Genomic DNA, 21,675 nt, shown 5'->3' with positions numbered 1-21,675 from the left:
CCTTCTGAAACCAGGAGTTCCAGTTCTGGGCTGTGGAAAAGTCAGCTAGCTCGAGAAAATATCTTTCCTCCTGGGCCTCTGAGGCCCTGTGGTTAAAATGAAGTTGTTTCTAAAACAATTTCTCATCCCATGGTCCTAAATCCTCTAACCCCAGCACAGAGATAGAAGAGGGTCAAACCGACTTAGGTGGCCTTTTCTAAATCTGCAGGTTATTAGTAACTGTATTGTAAAAATCAACATGAGTCTCTTACATCCTTTTGGTATATATGCTATAAAACATACATGTCCTGCCTATATACCAATTGTGTACATACTATTTAGACATGTAATTACACCTAAAAAAGGGTAAGTACATTTGTATGTGGGGGGTTGATAAAAGAAAATGCTATTGTATACAGACCGAAAAACATTATACTTTATTTTTAAAATATTGTAAGGGCTGGTATAAACAAGTCATAGCTTACAGATGTGTGTGAAAGCTGCACGAATTGGGCACATTTACTATTTGGAGGGGAAAAAAACCTTGGTTTTAAAAATTGTTTGGACTGTATGTTCTTTTCCTTTTTAGCAGGGTGGGGAGCCAAAGGACTAGAATTACAGGGTAGAATAGAAAATACCTCCTTTAAGGAAATAAATGTGTAATAGGAACTATCTAGGCAGTGCTCTCAGGCATGGGAATCCCCTGAGGCTCGTGTAAATGTGTATAAGTATGTCCTCAGTGTCACTCCAGATGTTTCTGCAGAGAAAGAATCCTTCTCACCACGCACTGGTGTTAATGCTCTGCATGTAACCTCCATCCATGCCCAGACTTGCCCCAAGTCAAGCAGCATCCTGAAGGGAGACCCCAGGTCAGACTGGGGATCCAGAGGCCCTTCCTGCTCCCCTCCCTCTACACCCGGACAGCCATGTGTGTTGGTAAATATTCTCCTAGGCTGGAAGGGGAGAACCAGGCCTGGAAGCATTACCACAGGGTAGAGCTCAGAAGTAAAGTCTACTAGGCAGAGAGGTCCCCCCGGGACAATTTTAAATGGTAAGTAAGTCTCTCCACACTTCTCTTTGGAGGTTGTCCACAGGCTATAGCTGTGGGGGAACCTCTCTGCTGTGTTGCGGGGGGGCGGTCTGCTTGTAGTTTTCACTCTGAGCTACACATTTTTGCAGCAGTCTCTGGGTGCTCAGGCTGTTAAAAGCCAGATCCTGGCTTCTACAGTTGCCCCCACCCCCACCCCCAGGCCTGCTTTACAGGGTGACAGGGCCAAGAAGAATCCAAGTCTCCCACTTTTCTTCTAGTATGCTCTGTCTCATTTCTCACTCCATGTTCCAATAGAAAAAAAAAAAAAAAAAGGAGTATTCCTGTAAAGCCCCACTCGCACAGCCTGCCTGACTCCTCAGGACCTATCCCATAAAGAGAATGCTGCCATGGGGTCCTAGTGGTATTCATCACAACACATGACAAGGTCATCCACAGACAAGTCCTGACAACTTGTGTCTCCTACTGTCTTTGTTCACACCTCCCCACTCTAAGTAGAAAGTCACACACCAATAGCCACAATTCAGAAAGTAGTGACAACACGCTGAGCTGTTCCAAAACAGAATCTTGCCACCCCACATAGTGCTTAAAACCAGAAAAGTGGCAAAGGGGATAGTGAAACCCGTTCAGAACCAATGACAATATTTATGGTACCAACACATAGAAAACAACATATATAATCAAATACCAGTCCTAGATACCCTGTGGCAAAGGATATCCCCCAATATCTGTTCTCTTCTTCTTTAGTAATAGAAGCCTGCATTTTCACAGGGGCACACAGCCACCCGGAATAAAGATTTCATTTCCCAGCCTCCCTTGCAGTTGGGTTGGCTATGTGTCTAGGTTTTGGTTTCTGTAGAATCTCCTTAAAGAAATGGTGCTTGACCTTCATGCCTCCCTCCTTGCTCCTGGCTGGAATGCAATGATTTTGGACTATAAGGTGAAAATCATTTCTTTAAGCTGGTGGAACAACAAGATAGAAGGAGTCCAAGTACCTGCTAATCAAGGAGCTAGCCACCATATTGACTCTGGCTTGCCTATGTTTATGTGAGAGATAAATTAACTTCTCTGTTGGTGGGGCATGTGGCTGGCTCGCTCAGTAGAGCATGAGACTCTTGATTTTGGGGTGGAGAGTTCGAGCGCCACACTGGGTGTAGAGATTACTTTAAAATATTTTTTTAAAAGATTTTATTTATTTATTCATTTATTTCACAGAGAGAGAGAGAGCACGCACAAGCAGGTAAACCAGCAGGCAGAGGAAAAGGGAGAAGCAGACTCCCCGCTGAGCAGAGAGCCCAAGGTGGGGCTCCATCCCAGGATCTGGGATCATGACTTGAGCCAAAGGCAGGCACTTAACTGACTCAGCCACCCAGATGCTCCAAAAACAAAATCTTTTTAAAAAATTTAACTTCTCGGGGTATCTGGGTGGCTCAGTGGGTTAAAGCCTCCGCCTTCAGCTCAGGTCATGATCTCAAGGTCCTGGGATGGAGCCCCACATCAGGGTCTCTGCTCAGGGGGGAGCCTGCTTCCCCCTCTCTCTCTGCCTGTCTCTGCCTACTTGTGATCTCTCTCCCTGTCAAATAAATAAATAAATCTAAAAAAAAAATTAACTTCTCTGTTGTTTAAACCTCTGTTATTTTAGATTTTCTGATACTCACAGTTCAATTGTATTCTGATACCATTTCCTTCCCCTCAAGATTTCATGTCAATGACATCCCCAAATTAATTGCATCATTGTTTCACTAGAGAAAACCTCCGAAATATTAGCTTTGAAGCCTAAAAAAATCTACTCCTCATAGATCTACTGCATGTATTCTCTAATTACAATGAAACGAAACAACAGAGTACAACAAAATGTAATAGTACAGTATTCCTCTTTTCAGTAAACAGTGAAAATTTCTTTCGGTAAAATCTTCCTGTAAAGACAGATGACTTTTTCTCTTGAAATACTTGGGGCAGTGACTTAATTTTTGTACTCTTGACCACTGGATACTAGGCACTGGGTCAAATTTCTTCCCCTTGGTCTCCTTTCCAAGTCCTTGGAGGAGTCTGAAGAATAATTTGGGGCTGATGAGGTCAGTTCATGTTAATGGATAAGAGAGAATCACAACTCCTTGCAGCACTGATAGATACCCATGTCATTTTACCCTCAGAGTATTTTTAATTAGCAGATTCAGGAACTAAGGCTCCAACAAGAAGCAAGACTTCCCCAAGACAATAAACCATTAATTAGGGACCTTGGATCCACATTTTCTGATTCATACTATATCATAACTACCTGTTTAGTTGTCTGTTTCCTTATTCATTGATATATCCCCAACACCAACCTCAGGTCCTACTATACTAAATATCCCCAATAAATAAAACAGGTTAAATGAACTAATAAGTCTAAAATCCCACTCTGCCATTGCTCCCTTGCTCTGCAAGGGTTCTACAAGTCAGTGCTCCTAATATATTCCAGGTCACTCCCAGGCCATATGGCCTGTCAAAAGAATGTGGTCAAGGCTGAGACAGAGGGGAGCAGAACTGGTGAACACACCCATATGACACACTCGTGTTCTCCTCCACACTCTCCTGGGCCTGGGCGGGCCCACCACGTAGGGCATTTGGATGTGTGCCTCATGGCCTGGGAGACAACTTGCACTTTGTGTACTTTTCCAGGGAAAGGAAAAGGCAACCGTGGTCTAACACATGTTAGAAATGCTGCTGCCTGGTGTCCTGACATCATAGCATCCACCCAGACTGATTCCTGGAGGCAGGCCCATTTGCCAGGCATGGGCTACAGAGGACATAAGAAGAGGGGTTAGGCACTGTGAAATGGAGTATGTAGCTAAGACAGGCAGTGTGACCACTTATTGTGACACGATGCATGGGGTAAGAATAGAATGGAGCCTCTCCACTTCTCACATCCATGTGTCTCCAGATCCATTGACGTTATCTAAATTTTGAGCTTAGAAGCAAAGATAATAGAGCTCATTGCTCCTTATGAGACTTGGATTCTCTGGAGCCAGCTGGATCTGAGCTGATACTGCTTTAATTTCTCCCAAGAAACAATGAGGTTGGGGCCAACCTAGCTGTCTGCCACTTCCTTTACCCCTCCTTCCAACAAGAGTGCCAGAAGAAGAAGTGTTTCATGGCTCCTTACAGAGTCAGGATGTGAAAACAGGCTTGAGTGAACCAATGGTCAGCAATCATAAGGAATCTACAAAAACAGGCTTGAGTGAACCAATGGTCACCAATCATAAGGAATCTACAGCTAAATTATCACCTGATGGAAATAACATTATTGTAAAATGTTGTCATGATATTAAGGTCTTCCAATTGGAAAACCAAAAGTTAAGGCTGTGCTGGCATTCATTTTCCAATAAATGAGCTGGCTTAAATACTGACTTTCTCTCCTTGACTTGTAAAAATGACCTAAAAATGTAAGAGAACGTTCAATAAATGTTTTAAAGATTGCTATTAAGTACAAATACTTTAACAATTTAGCAAACCAGAGGAAACCAACCTTAAAATCCCACCTTTCTTGTCTTTGCCCCACCCCCGGGGTCAGGATGAAATTCAGGGTCTGAAACAGTAACACAATTGCTTAGAACCTGGTCCATAGCAGACACTCAAAAGTATTTGGTGACAAGGAATTCTATGTGCCTTATGAGCTGGCACCTCACAGTCTTTTTAGAGTTTGCTGAGTTGGATTAGATTCAAAAATAGTGTATTAATCCTCTGGGGAATATTCACAGAAACAGCTACAGGAATATACATTTTCCTTTGTTAAAACTTGTATCTGCATTCAAATATTGGCCTTGGCATTTCCTAACTAAGTACTGACTGCTTTGAATGTTACTATGTCAAACCATCTGCACTGGAAAGCAAAATCCTGTTAAGAAATATGATCACAGGTTGTAAAGAGATTATCATGTTCCTGACCACTATACATTTTATACTTTGAAAATCCCCATAAGAAAAGGACATATTAAAATAGCAGACTTTGTCACAATGGAGCTGAGTACCCTTACAGAATTTATGACTAAGGTCAATATATGCATTTTTGTGTGTATTTTCAGTGGCTTCCCTGCACTGGCTTACTAAAATGAAACCCCCCCCCAATCTAAAAATAGACAAGAGGCTTCTAGTTAGACCCAGTTTTTTGGGGACCTGCCACTGCCTGTAAGGAAAAGTTCTTTCTACTGTTCTCAAAGCCCACAACCAGAAAATCTCCCGTGGGGGTGGGGAGGAGGAGGAGGATGGGGGAGTGCAACAAATGCTCCAGTGGAGGTGGCTCCTTACCTGGCTAAGAATAGAAGTTCAAGTCAAGGTTCTAGAGAGAAAGTGAGAAGTGAAAGTTTAAGGGAGGTTAATTTGGCAAAAGAAAACTACAAAGTGCCAGCTTCGTTCGGATTTTTAGATGGGGGTGGGGGGGTGGGACGGGGGAATAGACGGTTCTTACACTCCCAAGTGAAAGGTAATGGGATTTGACTCAGTCTTAAGGTGACAAATCCGCAGGTCGAGGATCACGCTGTCAAAGCCGTGGGGGGAGGGGGGACCGGGACACCTGCTCTTTGGAAGCTGGGCAGCTGGGGACCCCAGGAGGCAACAAGGCAACGAGTGAGAGTGCGTGCAGATTCCGTGAGCAGAACTTTCGTGCCTGTTTCAGCTGTCCTAACAGCGTCCCATACAGCCTCCGGGAAATCCAAAGGCACAGAAACTTCCAGCCCAGGTCCAGACATGATCCCGCTGATTGTGACACTCCATTATCTCTGCCGGCGTCAGGCACTCTGACCCAGTGCAGGCAGGACAAGAGACGGTGTAGGCAGTGTGTCAAGGTGTGAGAGGAAGCATATGCTGCAGAATCACGAATCACTAGGCAGTGGTGAAAGTAAGAAGAGAATACTATCTCGAGAATACTGGGCGAGGGAAAGAGTGGAGAGTCCCAAAAGGTGAGAAACTAAAACAAGGTGCGATGCTCCTGAGTGGTCTCTAACAGGGACATTTCCTGAAATCACATCAATTCCAGTATTAGTTATAATCATAATAACAATAAAAAATAAAACATAATAACAATAAAAAATTTAAAAACTGGCCGTGAAATGGTAAGACACCCGTACTACTTTTTCTCCTTCGCTTTGCCAATGTATCCAGACCCAACTCCTTGAAGGGAGGGTTCACGCCTAGATCACGTGACTCGTCACGTCCCGGACGACTAGGGAGGTGATGGATGAATGAGAGCCAATGAATGAATGAATGAATGAATGAATGAATGAATTAGCTGCCCTAGGCCAGTCTCTGATGGAAAGGGAAATGAAGGCAAGGAGAGAGAGAGGAAGAAGAGAAGGAAAGATAAATTCCCCAGCCTGCGATACCCCCCAAATGTCAATTTGATCTAAGTCAGTTGTTCTCAAACTTCGGCATGCATCAGAATTACCTGGTGGTCTTGTCCAATCAGATCGCCAGACTCCACTCTCAGAGTTCCTGATTCAGTAAGTGGGGCCAGAGAATCTGCATTCTAACAAGTTTCCAGATGTTGCTGATGCTATTGGACCACACTTTAAGAATTGCTGTTCTTGACAGTCACCTAGACCCATCCCAGCATCCAGAGAAACGACCTTTGCAGCGAGTATAGGAAACTCAAAGGCAATCCAAGACGTTTTAAAAACAGACGACAGAGAACCGAGAGCATAGCTGCTAGTCTCCAGCTCGCTCACTATCGCATAGGAATTAGAGATCAAGATTTTCATGTGAGTTTTCTTAATGTTAAAGCGTTGGCAGGTAAGTTTGTTTGTTTGTTTGTTTGCTTTTTAAGTAAAAGCCTAACAAAAATAGGTTTGCAGATTCTGTCCTAGTCTTTTCTGAGGATCTTTTTTTGGGCGGAATGAGAAGGCTGGGACGGTCCCACGTTAGGTGGGTGGAGATGTCCCAGAGGAGTACCAGCCACAGGGTGGTCCCTCTTGGGAAGCTCCTGGGTCTTGTCCTCCGATGCTTAGGTCCCCTTAGTCACAAGCACCAACGGGCTCCGTTAGAAAATCACCTTGAAGTCAAAGGGGTCCTTCGGAAGCATACGACTTGACCTGGCTTTCTCTTTCGAGGCGAACTGCAGGAGATCCGCTTCTAGGGACGCGGGGGTAGGGGCGTCCCCCAGTGCGGAGAGCGCCCTGTCCCCGCTATCCTGTGAGCCTAAGCCCATGTCCTTGGCTGGAGGTGCCTGCCTCAGGGCCTCGGAGCTCCACTCGCGCCCAGCACGTGCCAGTGCCAGCACGCGTTGCTGCGGGCCTCTGCCAACCACCGCCGCCCCCGCCCACGACACCTCTCCGGACTCCGCGCAGCCTGAAGACGCGGAGCAGTTCTCCAGCGCCAGGGCCTTCGCAATATCACGCGACTCTAGAGGGGCAGTGGATCGCGGGGCGGCCTGGACTCCGCTCTGGGCCTTGCTGCTTCGGTCCTCGGGAAAGTCAAACACCGAAGGGACCCAGGCTTCCAGGAGGGTCTGTTCCTCGGCTTGCCCACCCCTGCTGTGGCCCCACGGCTAACCTTCCGACCCGGTCTAAGGCCTTCACAGGCAGCTGCCCCCCTTGCTGCCATGCAAGCTGGTGGCTGAAGGGCCCCGCGGCCTCCCGCTGCGTGAAGCCGAGCGATGCACAGGAGCTGGGAGAGCGCTAGTGAGCCCAGTACGCATCCCTCACCCTCCTGCCGCCAGGGAAGAGCCCCACAAGGCTGGGCCGGCCTCTGGTGCCTGAGGCTGAGCCGCCTGGGTCCATTCAAGAGGTGGCTGGGCCCAGGGATTGGATGGCTGGAAGCGGCGAGGGGGTCCTCAGGTCCCTCCACCGCTCCGCCCCGGCAAGGCTCGCGCGCGATCCCGGCGCCTCGCCACACGCCTCTTCTCCCTTTCGGGCTTAAGGCGAGCATGGCCGGTCCAGGAGACCCATTCCCGATAAGGCTTCAAATGATGGGGCAGGAGGAAGCGTAAGTAGTTTGGGGGGGGGGGTCAGCTTTCCTAACACGGCCCCCAGAGAAACCTCTCTTGCCTCTCCCACAGGGACAGTGTCCGAGGCCTTGGAATCTGCTGGAATCTGAGCTCTCGAGCGCGGGACCGCTCTCGAACTCCCTGCGCCGGGGTCAGAACTGGGGTCTTTCCCTGCCCCGCAAAAGCCAGAGTCTCCCGGAACGGCGCGTTGAGTCCGAAAACTCGCCTTGGAAAATTCCGCCAGGCGAGAAGTCGCTGGGGGCGGGGGGGGGGGGTGCCAATCGCGTGGGGCCCTCATCAAGGCCCCAACGGTGGAGGTAGAGGGGCTTGTTGGCCCTGACGGCAGGCCAAGGTCTTCTCTCCAGCAACCCTGCAGCGCTCAGGACTCTGCATCCGCAGCAAAGGGGCCCAGATCGAGGTGAAGGAATCCAGCCGCCCGCGGGGTAGCTGGATGGCTACGCACTCACACCGCGAAGCCGGCTGCCTGTGACCGCCCCCGGCGTCTGCGCCGGGTAGTGCTCGGCACTTGCCTCCAGGGGGCGCTGCGGCTCTTCCCGCGGCCCGCGGAGCTCTGCCCGCGGCCGCGCTTTCCCATCCCATCCCAGCGTAGGGCGCCCACTGGAACATACTTTTCTAAAAGATAAAATTCTTAGTCTTTTGGTTCCTGTTCTACACCATCAGTTCTGAGACCAGTGCCCGCGATCCTCCTCTAGGTTTTCGCGGGCCTCTTCTCTACTCCGGGCCTGCAGCACACACGCCCAGAGAAGAGCTGGGCTTCTAGCTCCTCCGGGATCTAGGAAAAGCGGCAAACCGTGCCGGAGGTTCAAATGCAGAGGGTCCCCGCCCTAAAGAGCCTGAGGAAGGCTGGGGGAAAGGGAGGCAAGCCCTCAGAAATAATGGCAGCTGAAATCCCTGGAGAAAAAGATGGGGTTTTCATCATTTGTGTCTTAAAGGGTAAACATTTTTGGGATAACCGCAGTGCGCGGTCAGAGTGGGAGAGATGCGGAATCATCTGCAAGAAGCCTGTTGTCTGACACCTGCTCCTTGCTCAATTGGCAGAGCCTCCTGCGTGCGCCAGGGCGCGGGCGAGAGGGGCCTACTCTGTCGGACCCCTCCTCCTCCAGCTCTGCGTTTCCTCTCTCGGGCCTTCACCCAGTCCTCCGGGGGCGGAAACTTTCGGCAGTTCGGGTTGGAACAGCAACTGTTCCCGCGCCTCTCGTCAGTCTGTTAGCCATTTCCCTGGAAGCGTCCTTGGTGTCGAAAACCCAGAACTCAGAGCGAGGACAGCAGATGACCGTGGCCGCGGAAATGTCTGAGTGAAGCGGCAGCGCAGCTCCCGGGGGGCGGGGGGGTGCGCGGAGGGAGTGGAAAGGCAGCAGCAGAGATGCGGCTCCCCGGCAGCAGCTGGGCCGCTGTAGGCTCCCAGGATTTCCCTTTCCACACACCCGGACCCCACAACTCGCCGTGGGCCGGGTGGCCTATCTTTCCAGCGGAGCGTTGTCTCTGGGGGAGTCCGGCGGGTGAGGCTGCTCCTGGGTGGGCGCCACAATGAGTGCGTTTAAGACGCCGGGGTGAGCAAGGGGCTCGCCAGGGCTGAGCCTGGAGAAACTCAAGGGCCCGCCCGAGGTGGGTGCGGAGGTGGCCGGGGAAAGCCCTCGTGCAGTGCCGGGAGGATCTCAGCCTCAGGCTCGGTTCCGGCCTGAGGCGCGCACCTGCCGGGCGCGGCAGTGGGGCCTGGAGGCTGCAGAGGTGCTACCCGCCCCTCGTTTTCCCCAAAGCCCGGAACTCGTGGACTCTTTCCTACCTTTCAAGCAACAGCAGCCCTCGGGCCAACGTAGCCCAGACTCCACTGTGGACCTTGGCAAGCTGAGGTGGGCAAGGCAAACACGTTTATGAAAAAACCTGGGCTCAGAAGGTTTGCGGAAAGAGGGCGCAGATCGTGCGTGGTTGGAAATTCTGTCCACCCCGCAGGAAAAGCAGACGGTTCCTCGCGCACACACGTACAGGGTGGGAAGGTGTGAAACCTGCCGCTGGGGGGTTGCTTCCACTTTGGAAGAGGAAATACGAAGTGTAGGAACACTCTTCAGGTCACCACCCCGGGAGTGTGTGTCCTAGGGATCTGAAAGAAGAGAAAGTTCCCTCCAAATTTTCCAAATTGAGAAAAGCTGCGGAAGGAATGAGGTGGTTAGAGAGAGGGGACCACAGGCATCCCGGTAGTTGGAGCTCAGGACTGAGCGCTGAAATGAAAGCAACCCTATAGAACCCACTAGGGAAAACCTGTTTTGTTTTGTTTTTTTAAACCCCTGAACTCTTAGGCATTCTGCTACTTCCATACTGTTTGTCAAATCTACTTTTTAAACATTTAAATACTGAAATATATTAAACACTGGGGTCTCCATCCCAAGCTCACTTTTTAACCTTCGAGAACTGAAATTGGAAAGAAGGGAAAAAAGGATCTACTATCCCTGGATTACCTTTTACCAAAGGAACGAAAAATTCTATCCATCTTGGCATAAGTAAAATAGAAGGAATTGTATCTTAATAAAATAATATCTCGTAGCTTCTGCTTGGCTCAGCAGTCACTGGTTAACCTTTTGACAAGTTTTAGTCTTCTGCTTGTATTTATCCACTACCCCCGCACGATGAGATTATTTTAATTGTCCTTTGGGGCTGCACATCCAAAACCATCTTTTGACGGAACACTTATATTGTACAGCATTTTGGCTGGAAGATTTGCGCCCCTCAAAGCGTGAACTTGCCAGGGGGTTAACGCAAATCCCCTCTGGTGACTCGTCTGGGACGAAGGGCGTTTTGCTCAATGTTGTTCTCGCAGATCTCATCTGGAAAGAGGCTGTTAAATGAGTGTGTCATTCCCTTTCTGTCACTTGATCACCCTACTTACAGCGTAGCTGAAGTGCGTTCTGCAGTTAGACTCACACAGGACCAAGGCTTTAGAAGAACCTGTAAAATGTATCTACACCAAATTCGATTACCTTTCCTCCAGACTGAACAATGAAGTGTTTCTTTTTTGTTTTTGTTTTTGTTTTTTGTTTTGGGCTGGGAATGAAGATGAACATGTTTGAGAAGCTACAATAGAATTTTCCTAAAATTTTAAAATGACTGTTCTTCACCCATTCCAGATGGAGTCTTTATTGTTTGCCAATGGATTGCAGATGCCCACCCTTTGACCAAGTTGGTTTACTGCTTATAAAATGTACCTTGGCTGATTAAACCTTAAATGTTGGAAGAAATTTCTTCTGGGACATCCCACGTATGTCTTTGCAGTAATTACGGAATTAGTCTATTGTCACTTCTAAAAACAAACTTCGTTTTGAAAACAGCAAACAAAAGCAGACTACAGATATAGTCATAATTGACAAAAAGTATGTACAAAGCTGTATTTAAAATTGAGGGAAATGTGATACATTTTGGAGAATCCAGTCTAGCACTGATTGACTTTACGAAAAAGATGGTTATATTAAACGTGTTAAGATGTGGAAATTAATCTGGCGAGAGCGTCAAATAAGACTCCAAAATGCTCTTTGGGTTTCTCTGCAGGGTCTTCAGGAAGCAGAGAACCAGCTGTTCAGTTTCTAACAGTGTAAGGAAAAGTGGCACCGAGAAGGAAAAGGGGGTGGGCTTTGCTTATGTGTGAGTTTTGAACTGAGTCACCTTCGGCTCATCTCTGGAGCAGGGAAACCTCGAGGAAACCTGTGCCTTTAAGACTCAGTTGCTATCCAAACACAAGTAAACAGAGTGGACCATTAGCGGGCGCCGGGCGCGGAGGCGGAGCCAGGCTCCGTGGGCCCCGCGCTGCCGCAGGACGCCCGCGCGAAGGGGAGGCGGGGCTGCTACTAAAGCCCGGGACTCCTGGCCGCGAGCAGCCTGGGGAGGGACGCGGGCGGGGACAGAGCTCGGAGCGCTCGCTGCTGGAGGGTGATGGCCCTGCGAGACTGCAGGCTCCGACCTTACCCGGAGTCGGCGGCGAGAGGCTCGCGGAGGCGCGGGGTTCCGGGCGAGCGCTGAGCTTCGGCTCCAACAACCCCCGAGCTTTACAAACTCCACGTCCACAGACCCGGACGAAGGCTAGGATCCGCTCTCGCTTTTGCTGCTCGCCGTCCTCCAGATCATGTCCGCGGCTCCCGGGATTCCGCTCGGAAAAAGAAGTTTGCCCCGCGTGGACCCAATGACCTTTCCGAGCTCCGCGCCTCACCACCTGGGCCGGGTCTGATCGGCGCTGCCCGGGCGGACCCTTCAGAGGGAGGTGAGTGTCCGCTCTGGGAAGGAGCTGCAGCCGCCTTAAGGAAGAAAGGGTGCAGGGGGTGCAGGGGACACTCAGATTCTCGGTCAGGCGTGCCGCACGTTCAGAAATTGTGAAAAGAAATCATACGGATGCAATCTTGGGGCATTGTGTTTCTCACTGTATCGGATCCCCAGCACTCCACTCCCGCCTAACACTTAAGGACACACACTTTTATGTACTGTTTTTAGTTTTGTTTTGCGACATTTAATCTAAGCATTCAGCAAGGCTTCTTATAAAAACTGATCGACGTACGCTGAGAAAAAAAACCCTGATCCCGTGGTGTTTCCGACGGGGCCGTAGTATTCCTGGTCCACCCGTCCCGGGGCAGCCGTGGCAGCGCAGCGCCAACGCGCCAGGGCTCACACTGCCTGCCTAGCCGGCGCATTTCAAGAAGGAAGTAATAATAGTTCAGACCTAGGTAATTTCTCCAACCTTGTTGCTGGCCTTTTGATTTCCCTCCCACCCTCCAGACCTAGGCCGAGGGGTGGGGGTGGGGGGTGATGCAGAAGGCAAATTCCCCTGGGGTTTAAACGCTTAGATTCTCGAGTAAGAGCTACAGAGAAAGGAGTGGTGGTTGCAGGAAGGAGGGAGAAAAAGGTGTTTGTGGAGGGAGCGCGAGATCTGTCTCCCTACCTGTTAGCAGAGAACAAAAGAGGGTTGGCGTTTCCCGCAGCGAAACGGCACAGACAGCTACTTTCTCTGCTGAACGAACTGCAGTCCCGAGCAGAACAAGAAAATTACTCACGCAGGGGGAGCGAGGGAGCAGAGAGAAACAGAACCCAGATTATGCGGAAGGCATCTTAATTTAATTAACTCCTTGGGAAGGCAGAGGCGCTGCGAAGGGGCAGGAACTTCGCGGCTGTTTTTCTCTGTTCACCTGATCCATGCTGGCCATCATTATTACTTTTTAAATGATCTCCTTATATCTACTAAGACTTTCGCTCTGATTTATGCAAAAATTCCACTGTGGCTTGGGCTGAAATTCAGCGGGTCTATGGATCCATCAGTCATTTCTCTCACACCAACACACAGGTTTTAGCAGATGACCCCTGACTGTATATTATTTTTAGATAACTCAGTGTAATAACAGCATTACCAAAGAGCAAGACTCTATCAAATTACCGCGTACCTTTTTTTCTCCAACGTTTTGAAAGCTTCACTGAACTGAAATTAGTTATGTACACTTTTTTTTTTTTTACTTGTTGACAACCAGTGAACTAAATTTTACAAAACTTCTGTACATGCCTGGAAATCCCTGTGAAGAAGACTGATGAGAGAAAACTAGTCTCAGTTCCTCTGAAATATTAATGTCTTCATTGGTTCTTTCCTTGTAAAATTAAAAGTAACCAATGGTCCGAAAAGGGGTAGTGGAGAATTGACAGCAAAGGATGATGACCGCTGTTATTGCCTGAAACTCAGTGTGGGAATTACATGCTCAACTCTAGACAAAACGAAAGTACTTTAGATCTTTTGCAGGGACTTAAAATATCTTTTGACATACGTTTCTAGCAACTCAGTGGAAGAGTGGAAATCTAAATTCTGTAATTATTTATGGCAAAAGTGTTTGGTGAATATTTAGAGTTGTTCTATTTGTAAAAGGGTTGAAGTCACCAATGGTTTGCTGTTCCTCTATGAAGAAGATCTCTGTCCTGCAAATTAAAATGAAAACTTACTATGAGATACACTTTTGTGCCACTTTGAGCTGAACTGTAATAGAGTTGCTAATTTTTGTGTTATAAACCATTTGAAGAAAAGGGAAGGGAGATGGCACTCAACTTTCTGCTGGCATAATTAACATGTAAAGTTTAGGGCAGATTTCACTTTGTGCACGTAAAACGGAAATCACAGGTGGGATATTTCTCCAATTGACACCCTGTCCCCCCACCCCACCCCCATAACAGAGATAGGAGTCTTACTTTGCCTCCTGTATTTATTTCTAAGAAATCTAGAAATACACCCAAATATTAATTTCAGTTTCCCCTCTATGGGGGAGACCACTTTTTAACTCTAGGGAGAAGATAATATTTTGACTCTCTGGAAAATCCTCATTACACAAAAAGAAGGAAATAAAAGCATAACTTATTATTTTTGATGGAAGAGGAAATAATCAGATAGATTACCAGGAATGTTGGTACCTTTTTTTCCCTGCCTTTCTAGGAGGGCTTGAGGGTTGCCACTGAACAAAAATGAATCGTGATTTGTGGTGGGAAAGTTTATTACTAATGGAGGTTTACGGTTTCGGTTGAATGGTCTGACTGAGCCCCTCTGACTGTTACACACCTCTCATTAACTCCCAGTCTGGGAAGACCAAATACCACCAGGCAGAAGCGGTTCATTAATAAATCCCTGTCTCTGAGCATTCCAAACAGAAGAGGAGGGAGAGAAGGTGTGAGCCTCACTGAGACGACCAAATTCTGCCTTGTCAGAGCTCTGTGTTATTAGCGCAGTCCCCCAAGTCAGCCCTAGGAGCCCCAGGCAACACTTCACAGCGCCCTATAGAAGATTCAGACATGCAAAGGGGTAGGTGAAGAGGGTTAGAGACTGGACAAACCTTCCCACCTTCCCGCTGGGTTCAGAAGCCAGGCTGAAAGGTCGTTGGCTCTAACTGGCCTGCCGGCCCCTCTCCAGGGAAAGCACTTAGCTGTGAGTCCCGCACCTGGGGAGCTGCCCTCAGAGGCAAGGCCCAGGTCGGTAGAGCTGGCAGAACCATTGCTAAAAGGCAGCTGGAAGTGGGCAAAGGTGGGCCCACCCTGAATGCAGGTGAGGTGTCCTGGGGAACCTGGGTCTGAAATCAGACCTCTCTATTGTTATTTGGGGGACAGAGAGATGCGAGCCCTTGCACCCTGCTTAGGCCCCAGGCCGCACACGTCTCTGAGCAAATAAACGACCCTCCTCCAGGCGGTCAAAGACTCACAGTACCTGCTCAAACGATCGCTGTGACTCCCCGGCTGCCCCTTTCCTGTGCCTCCTCAGGGAGCCTACTCTCCTCTCCACTCCTCTCTGCTCTTCCCCGGAGGCCTCCCCGGTGCAGGAGCGGCTCCTGATGCCAGGCTGGGAAGCCGCTCCAGACTCCCGAGAGCTTGGTGCTCTGTCTGGGAGAAGGGGTTCGGACTTCAGGGAGGTTCTCCGCCCACCCACCCCTATTCCACACCACCGCAACTCACCCCCTGGGAGCCTGAACCATCTGGAAGGGATCTTGGTGGGGGGTGGGAGGGAACGGCCCCTGGGAAGGAGGAGGGGGCAATTCCAGGCTGAACCCGGCCCCAGAGGTGTCACTTTTCTTTCCTGCGGCCCGTCACCGCTGATAAATGGGACTGAGGCAGAGGAAGGAAAAAGAAAACCTCCGAGGTCAGCGCGGGGCGAGACTGGCCCCTCCGAGGGCCCGAGGGCCCTGCAGCGCAGAGCTCACGGGGGCTGCGCTCCGGCACCCGCGGCGTGGCGGGGGTAAGCGCGGGAAAGGCGACCACCGGGCGGGGCAGCGGGCTGGGGGCGCTGCAGGAGGAGCAGCCGCACCTCGGCTAGGAGGGACCCTCCGTATCGTTCCCCGGGGAGCTCGGAAGCGCCCCGGCAACAGAGACTCGGCCGCAGGCCTGCGGGTGCTGGCGTCTTGGCCGTAGGGTTTGCCTGAGCTTCTCCGCACAGGGTGGGGTGGTTGGGGTGAAGTGGGTGCTGCCTCTGCTGCAGGACTCCCCCGCCCCCCCACCACCCACCTTTCTTTCTCCCGAGGCCCGGGTCTTCGTTCCTTGCGTGCTGGCATTCCGACCTTCCCGTGGGTGCCCACATACAGGCTGCTGGGACGCGGGGCACCCGCTCGCCAGAAGGCCACTTCCTGTCCCGTCTGACACCCTGGCCCCGGGGCCGAGCTCGGTGCAGACTCGCCTGGCAGGCGCTCTGCGGTTCCCTCGCCATTCCTTTTGGGGACCCTGGAGAAGAGTGGGGAGGAAGACTTTGAAGGAAGGTGTGGTAACCCTCGCCGGCGCCAAAGGGCGGGCCGAGGGGCCTTAGATAAAAGTCACAACTCTCCCTCTTCCCCTGCCATTTTTAGGGTTTGCTCTGCGTGCTGTTGCCTCTGGGTTTTCACCGGAGCCCCACGCCCACCTGCCTCCAAGTCCTGGAAGAAAGGGGCGGTTCCCTCCGCCCCCCAACAGCCGGGAGAATGGGGAGCAAGGCCCTGCCGGCGCCCATCCCGCTCCACCCGTCGCTGCAGCTCACCAATTACTCCTTCCTGCAGGCCGTGAACACCTTTCCCGCCGCGGTGGACCACCTGCAGGGCCTGTACGGTCTCAGCGCCGTGCAGACCATGCACATGAACCACTGGACACTGGGGTACCCCAACGTGCACGAGATCACCCGCTCCACCATCACCGAGATGGCGGCGGCGCAGGGCCTCGTGGATGCGCGATTCCCTTTCCCGGCTCTGCCCTTTACCACCCACCTCTTCCACCCCAAGCAGGGAGCCATTGCCCACGTCCTCCCAGCCCTGCACAAGGACCGGCCCCGTTTTGACTTTGCCAACTTGGCGGTGGCCGCCACGCAAGAGGATCCCCCTAAGATGGGAGACCTGACCAAGCTGAGCCCGGGGCTGGGTAGCCCCATCTCGGGGCTCAGTAAATTGACTCCGGACAGAAAGCCCTCCCGAGGGAGGTTGCCCTCCAAAACGAAAAAAGAGTTTATCTGCAAGTTTTGCGGCAGACACTTTACCAAATCCTACAACTTGCTCATCCACGAGAGGACCCACACGGATGAGAGGCCATACACGTGTGACATCTGCCACAAGGCCTTCCGGAGGCAAGATCACCTGCGGGATCACAGGTGAGGTGGGGAAAGAGGTTGGCCTCGGAAGGGAAGACGACTTTGTCGAGAGTACTGAGTCCTGAGAGACATTCTAGGGGTCCCCTGGAACTAGAATCCCCTCTGAACTAGAATATATCCCCAAAGGCCCTCCCCGGCCACCTACAACTAACTCCCAACATTTACCTTTTTCCTCCGCTGTCTCTTACCGGTGTCCTTGTTTAGAATTCGGAGGGCCTTTTCTCATCTTTAGGCAGTTGCAATCTTGTGGGTTAGCCTTGGACCTGAGATGTGTTTCCCAGTTTTCTCCCAGTTGCTGTTGGGGAGGTGGAGCGGGTACAGCCCAGGGACCCCAAAGACCTCCCCATGGTGGGTATTAGTCCAGGTTGCAGTCAGACCATTTCTAATGTTCTCAGGCCACCTTCACTGGGTTCCCTCCCTTCACTATCTCCCCACCCCCAGGTGCACCCCAGAGCCTGCCAAGGCAAACTTTATTTTATTTTATTTATGAGGGTCTTGAGATCACTGAATTTAGAAACAGTTCCCCACAACCCTTCCACGACCTTAAAACTCTGCATTCCTAAACGGCAACTGAAGAAATACTATAATATAAGTGTTTTCATCGGGTGAAAACCTCCCAGGAGAAGGTCTGGTTTATCTTTTCTCTGGACTCTGCCTGCTGTTCCACAGGGTTAAGACTTCGGTTGGGATCTTCCGTGGCTATTTAGGGATTTGCTAAAATCAGTTGCCCTGAATTCGACCTTGCCTAACATCCTGATTTGGCTAGTTTAAGTACCAAAGAAAGCCGAAGAGACCAGGAAGGACACATTCAGCAGGATTTTGAGCTCCAGAATACAGCCAGAGAGGGCGATCAAGTGTAGATAAAGCCAGCCTCCGGTGAATGTTTGGAAGAATCTGTTAGTTGAGGTTAACCATAAACAGAATTACACAGGGGAAAAAAAACACAATCTGAAAACATAAATAATGGGACTCCCGTTTCTTTTGTCTTTTCACGACTTCCTCTAGAGTAACTGTCAAAAGAAACTCCTCACCGTGGTCATAAAACCATTTCAATGAAACTTTATATTGATTTACAGGTATATCCATTCCAAAGAAAAACCTTTCAAATGTCAGGAGTGTGGGAAAGGATTTTGTCAGTCTAGAACTCTAGCAGTTCACAAAACTTTACATATGCAGGTAAGTTTGTTTTCTTGTTTAAAGACAATGGCTGGTTTCGTTTTATGATTTTTTTCTCCTTACGAAGGTGTTTTGTGGCAGGCTCTTTCTCTTGAAAGGCTCTGTTTAGATTTAGTTTTCTAAGTGGGGAAAACAGCACTCAACTTTTTTATAATCCCTCCCCCCAAATTTAATCTTACTTAACACAAAACATGATTATATTTTTCTTAAAGAAAAGACCTTTCTCTGTATTCTAAATCCTAATTTTAGAATTAATTTTTCCCTCATCTGATCTGCCCTGCATTTAAAGCTTTCGTGTTTGGGAGGAAATAAAGGTAATTTTGATAATGGAGGCATGGTGAAATCCCATATGCTCTTTCTCCCAGGGGCCTCATAATTTGTAGTTTTCTGAACATTGAGGAATAGTTTAATTTTCCAGCAAAGAGGAGCCTTATTGCCCGGGAGAATGTCGTTCCTTAAGAGAGGATTAGAGTTTTTCCTTCCTCCTTTTCCTGCCTGTGACACGGTGATGAAATGTAAAGACCTGGAAATCACAAAGCCCACCGGGGTGGCCACCAGCAGTTATCAGTGTAATCGGGGCCCCTGTGTGTGCCTGCGTGTGTGTTTTCGCGATTGGAGGATTAGGAGCCAGATTTGTTCCTGCAAGTCCCCTCTTTTGTTGTCGTGCGCGTGTTATGTTAACGCTTGTGATACCGATAAGACAGAAACTATTGAGAAGGGTACGGTGGTGGTGTGAAGGATTAATCCTTTGCTTGCTTCACATCTGAACAGGAATCTCCACACAAATGTCCCACATGTGGAAGAACCTTTAATCAGAGAAGTAATCTGAAAACTCACCTTCTCACCCATACAGACATCAAGCCCTACAGCTGCGAGCAGTGCGGCAAAGTGTTCAGGCGAAACTGTGATCTGCGGCGGCACAGCCTGACTCACACCCCGCGGCAGGACTTCTAGAGAAGCCCAGGATGTGTCCCATGCCGCCGCTGCTCCCCTCCCCAGACACCTCTCCACGCCTCCCACCCAGGGGTTGCACCCCCCAACCCCTTACAGACCCCAGCTCTTCCCCTGCTGCAGCCGCACCTGCAGCCCCGGGGAGTTAACCCTTCTTCTCAAGGACTGAGAACTGTAGAAAGCCACACAAGTACATCCCTTCACAAAGAGCATATGCTAGTTCTTGTAGATATTCACAGCTCATTTTAGAGCTCTGTACATAATGTCGTGGGTCTTTGTTTTGTTGTTTTGTTTGTTTTTGTATCTTGTTGGATGCACCTAGATATGGAAAATGGAAGCCAAATTTATCTTTAAAGAGTGTATTTCCAAAATAAAACTCCTTCTTGTTTGTTTCAACACTTCTGCAAAAGTGTCTTGCTATTTAACTCTGCTTCTCCTCTGGGTTCTGGAAGAGTAGAATGCCTCCAAAATATTCAGTATAGAGGGTGTTCTCTATCCCTAAGTTTTTAAAGCAAGACTTTTCACAATTCTGTTACTGAAGCTTCAGCTCTTCCCTCTCTGTATTGTGGCATTTTGGAATTGGATGGTTTGGAATTGGAATTTTTGTTTTTTGAAGATATTAAAATTGATACCCTTAAGGTTTTATTCCCTTTTGTTTATTCTAATTCTTTGTGGATTATTCCTTCAGATAAAAGCAATATAATGATCATTGTTAATAGCACCCAACTCCAAGACTGCCCTGCCTGAAAGCACAAGGTGAGAAAAGTCCTTGACCTAGTGTCAAAGTTTATGATGGACAACTTCTCTTACCATTAGACTTTGAACACTATGATTTAGCCCTATAGACAGAGACTTTATCCTGGTTTCAGGAGAGAAGCCTAATAATCCTCCTATAGAAGAATGCAGGAAGGTACAACCTTCAGAAGATAGCAGATAAGAGGAGAAAAGAGGAACTACTTAGCTGTGAAAATATTTTTTTCCTATGATGGAGATGCTTTCTTCTAGAAGGTTCAGCTTTCTCTGCAAAGCAAAGTGAGTTGGGTCACTTGCAAAGTCTCTATCACTGGTTGGCCTTTGGTCCCTGGGAAAATGCCAGAAGTATAGGTACTCTGTATAGAGCTCATGGCAAGCATATAATAATCTTCTGAGGCATTTCAACCTTTCCCAGATGGTTCCTGGGGAATGTGACACTAATATCATGACAGATGACCTGGCTAGGATTTAGGTGGAAAGTTTTGGACACAGATAAACTGTAGTAATAGGCAGAGGCTGGACAGGAAATAACTAGAATTAAAGGAAGAACATCAGAGGAACCCGTGGCCCAGTAGCCTAGTAGGTACTCACAGGCTTAATACTGAACAAAAGGGTGAATTAAGTACTCTCAGATTTTTTTTTCATTTTTATATTTGTGTTGGATGGCATGTTTATGTTTAGGGTAACATGTCCTATGTTTGCACTTTAGAATTCTCCAGAATGGTACATGGGGATTTATTTTATTTTTTTTTAAGATTTTTATTTATTTATTTGGCAGAGAGATCACAAGTAGGCAGAAAAGCTGGCAGAGAGAGAGAGGAGGAAGCAGGTTCCCCACTGAGCAGAGAGCCTGATGTGGGGCTCGATCCCAGGACCCTGAGACCATGACCTGAGCCAAAGGCAGAGGCTTTAACTCACTGAGCTACCCAGGCACCCCGGTACATGGGGATTTAAGGACTAGACTCCAAATTTTTCACCGGTGCCTTGTTCAGTACAACTTACAAAGAGATTTCAAAAAGTGTTCCAGATTCAGTGGTTACTCTGTTCTCAGGGGAGCTGGCTGGAAGTCACTTCTGCTTCTCATGAGAGATGTATTCTTTCCAACAAAGTGTCCACTCATCAAGCCTGTGTGTCTAATACTCACACAAATGCATTTCTCAACATGGGATGGGCCCAAACCTTCACCGAGGAGAGGGGGCAGGGAAGGAGTGTGAGGGTGCATGTGTGTGTGGTATTTAGAGGACTGAAATTCTTGTTTGTTTTCTTGTGTTTGTACAGAATTAACTCAGTGACCTCCCTACCTCTACTCTCTCAAGATCCTGCCCACCTTGGCACAGAAGATTTGAATACTTTAGGGCAGGGTTACACATTGACTGTCCCTAGAGCTCCCCTAATCCTGCAGGCATTTTCTATGTAGTCAGTCTCGTTTCCCCACCCACCCCAACTGACTGCAAGCTGCAGAGTTCCATTGCACAGGGTTCAGTCCAATTATCAAAGACCCCTGCTCGCTATCAAGCTCTGGCATATCCGTGAAGTCCCTGTCGCAAGGATGTGTAGATGGGAATAACCAGAATATGGTTCCTCTGCATTTATTTTAGTTGAAAAAATGGGAATCCAAAGTGAATGAGGAAAAAATAAATTGGAGAAAGCAGTTCCTATTCCCGAATACACACTATTTCAAAAGTTAACATGAAT

At 49.0% G+C, this 21,675-nt stretch overlaps 1 protein-coding gene across 2 annotated transcripts; it reads left to right on the top strand.

The window, feature by feature from the left end:
- The first annotated feature begins 11,867 nt into the window (after positions 1 to 11,867).
- Positions 11,868 to 19,624, top strand: OSR2 (odd-skipped related transciption factor 2). 2 transcript variants are annotated; one of them, XM_080802240.1, is made up of 4 exons: positions 11,868 to 12,249; positions 16,334 to 17,100; positions 18,177 to 18,276; positions 19,048 to 19,624. In XM_080802240.1, exons 2-4 carry the CDS (start codon positions 16,445 to 16,447, stop codon positions 19,228 to 19,230), a joined length of 939 nt encoding a protein of 312 aa, XP_080658366.1. In that variant the 5' UTR covers positions 11,868 to 12,249; positions 16,334 to 16,444; the 3' UTR covers positions 19,231 to 19,624. The 2 variants fall into 2 exon arrangements, with proteins under 2 accessions (XP_080658366.1, XP_080658367.1); XM_080802241.1 differs by having other exon boundaries at positions 19,130 to 19,621.
- Positions 19,625 to 21,675: the final 2,051 nt, after the last annotated feature.

The sequence above is a fragment of the Martes martes genome, assembly GCF_963455335.1.
Source record: "Martes martes genome assembly, chromosome: 4".
NCBI lineage: Eukaryota > Metazoa > Chordata > Mammalia > Carnivora > Mustelidae > Martes > Martes martes.
Note: the sequence above shows the minus strand (reverse complement) of the source record. Positions and strands in the feature narration are given on the sequence as shown.

Coding starts and splice junctions, on each gene's coding strand:
- OSR2 (XM_080802240.1), top strand. CDS start 16,445: ATGGGGAGCAAGGCCCTGCCGGCGCCCATCCCGCTCCACCCGTCGCTG. Junction 17,101..18,176: donor GATCACCTGCGGGATCACAG/GTGAGGTGGGGA, acceptor ATTGATTTACAG/GTATATCCATTCCAAAGAAA. Junction 18,277..19,047: donor ACAAAACTTTACATATGCAG/GTAAGTTTGTTT, acceptor ACATCTGAACAG/GAATCTCCACACAAATGTCC.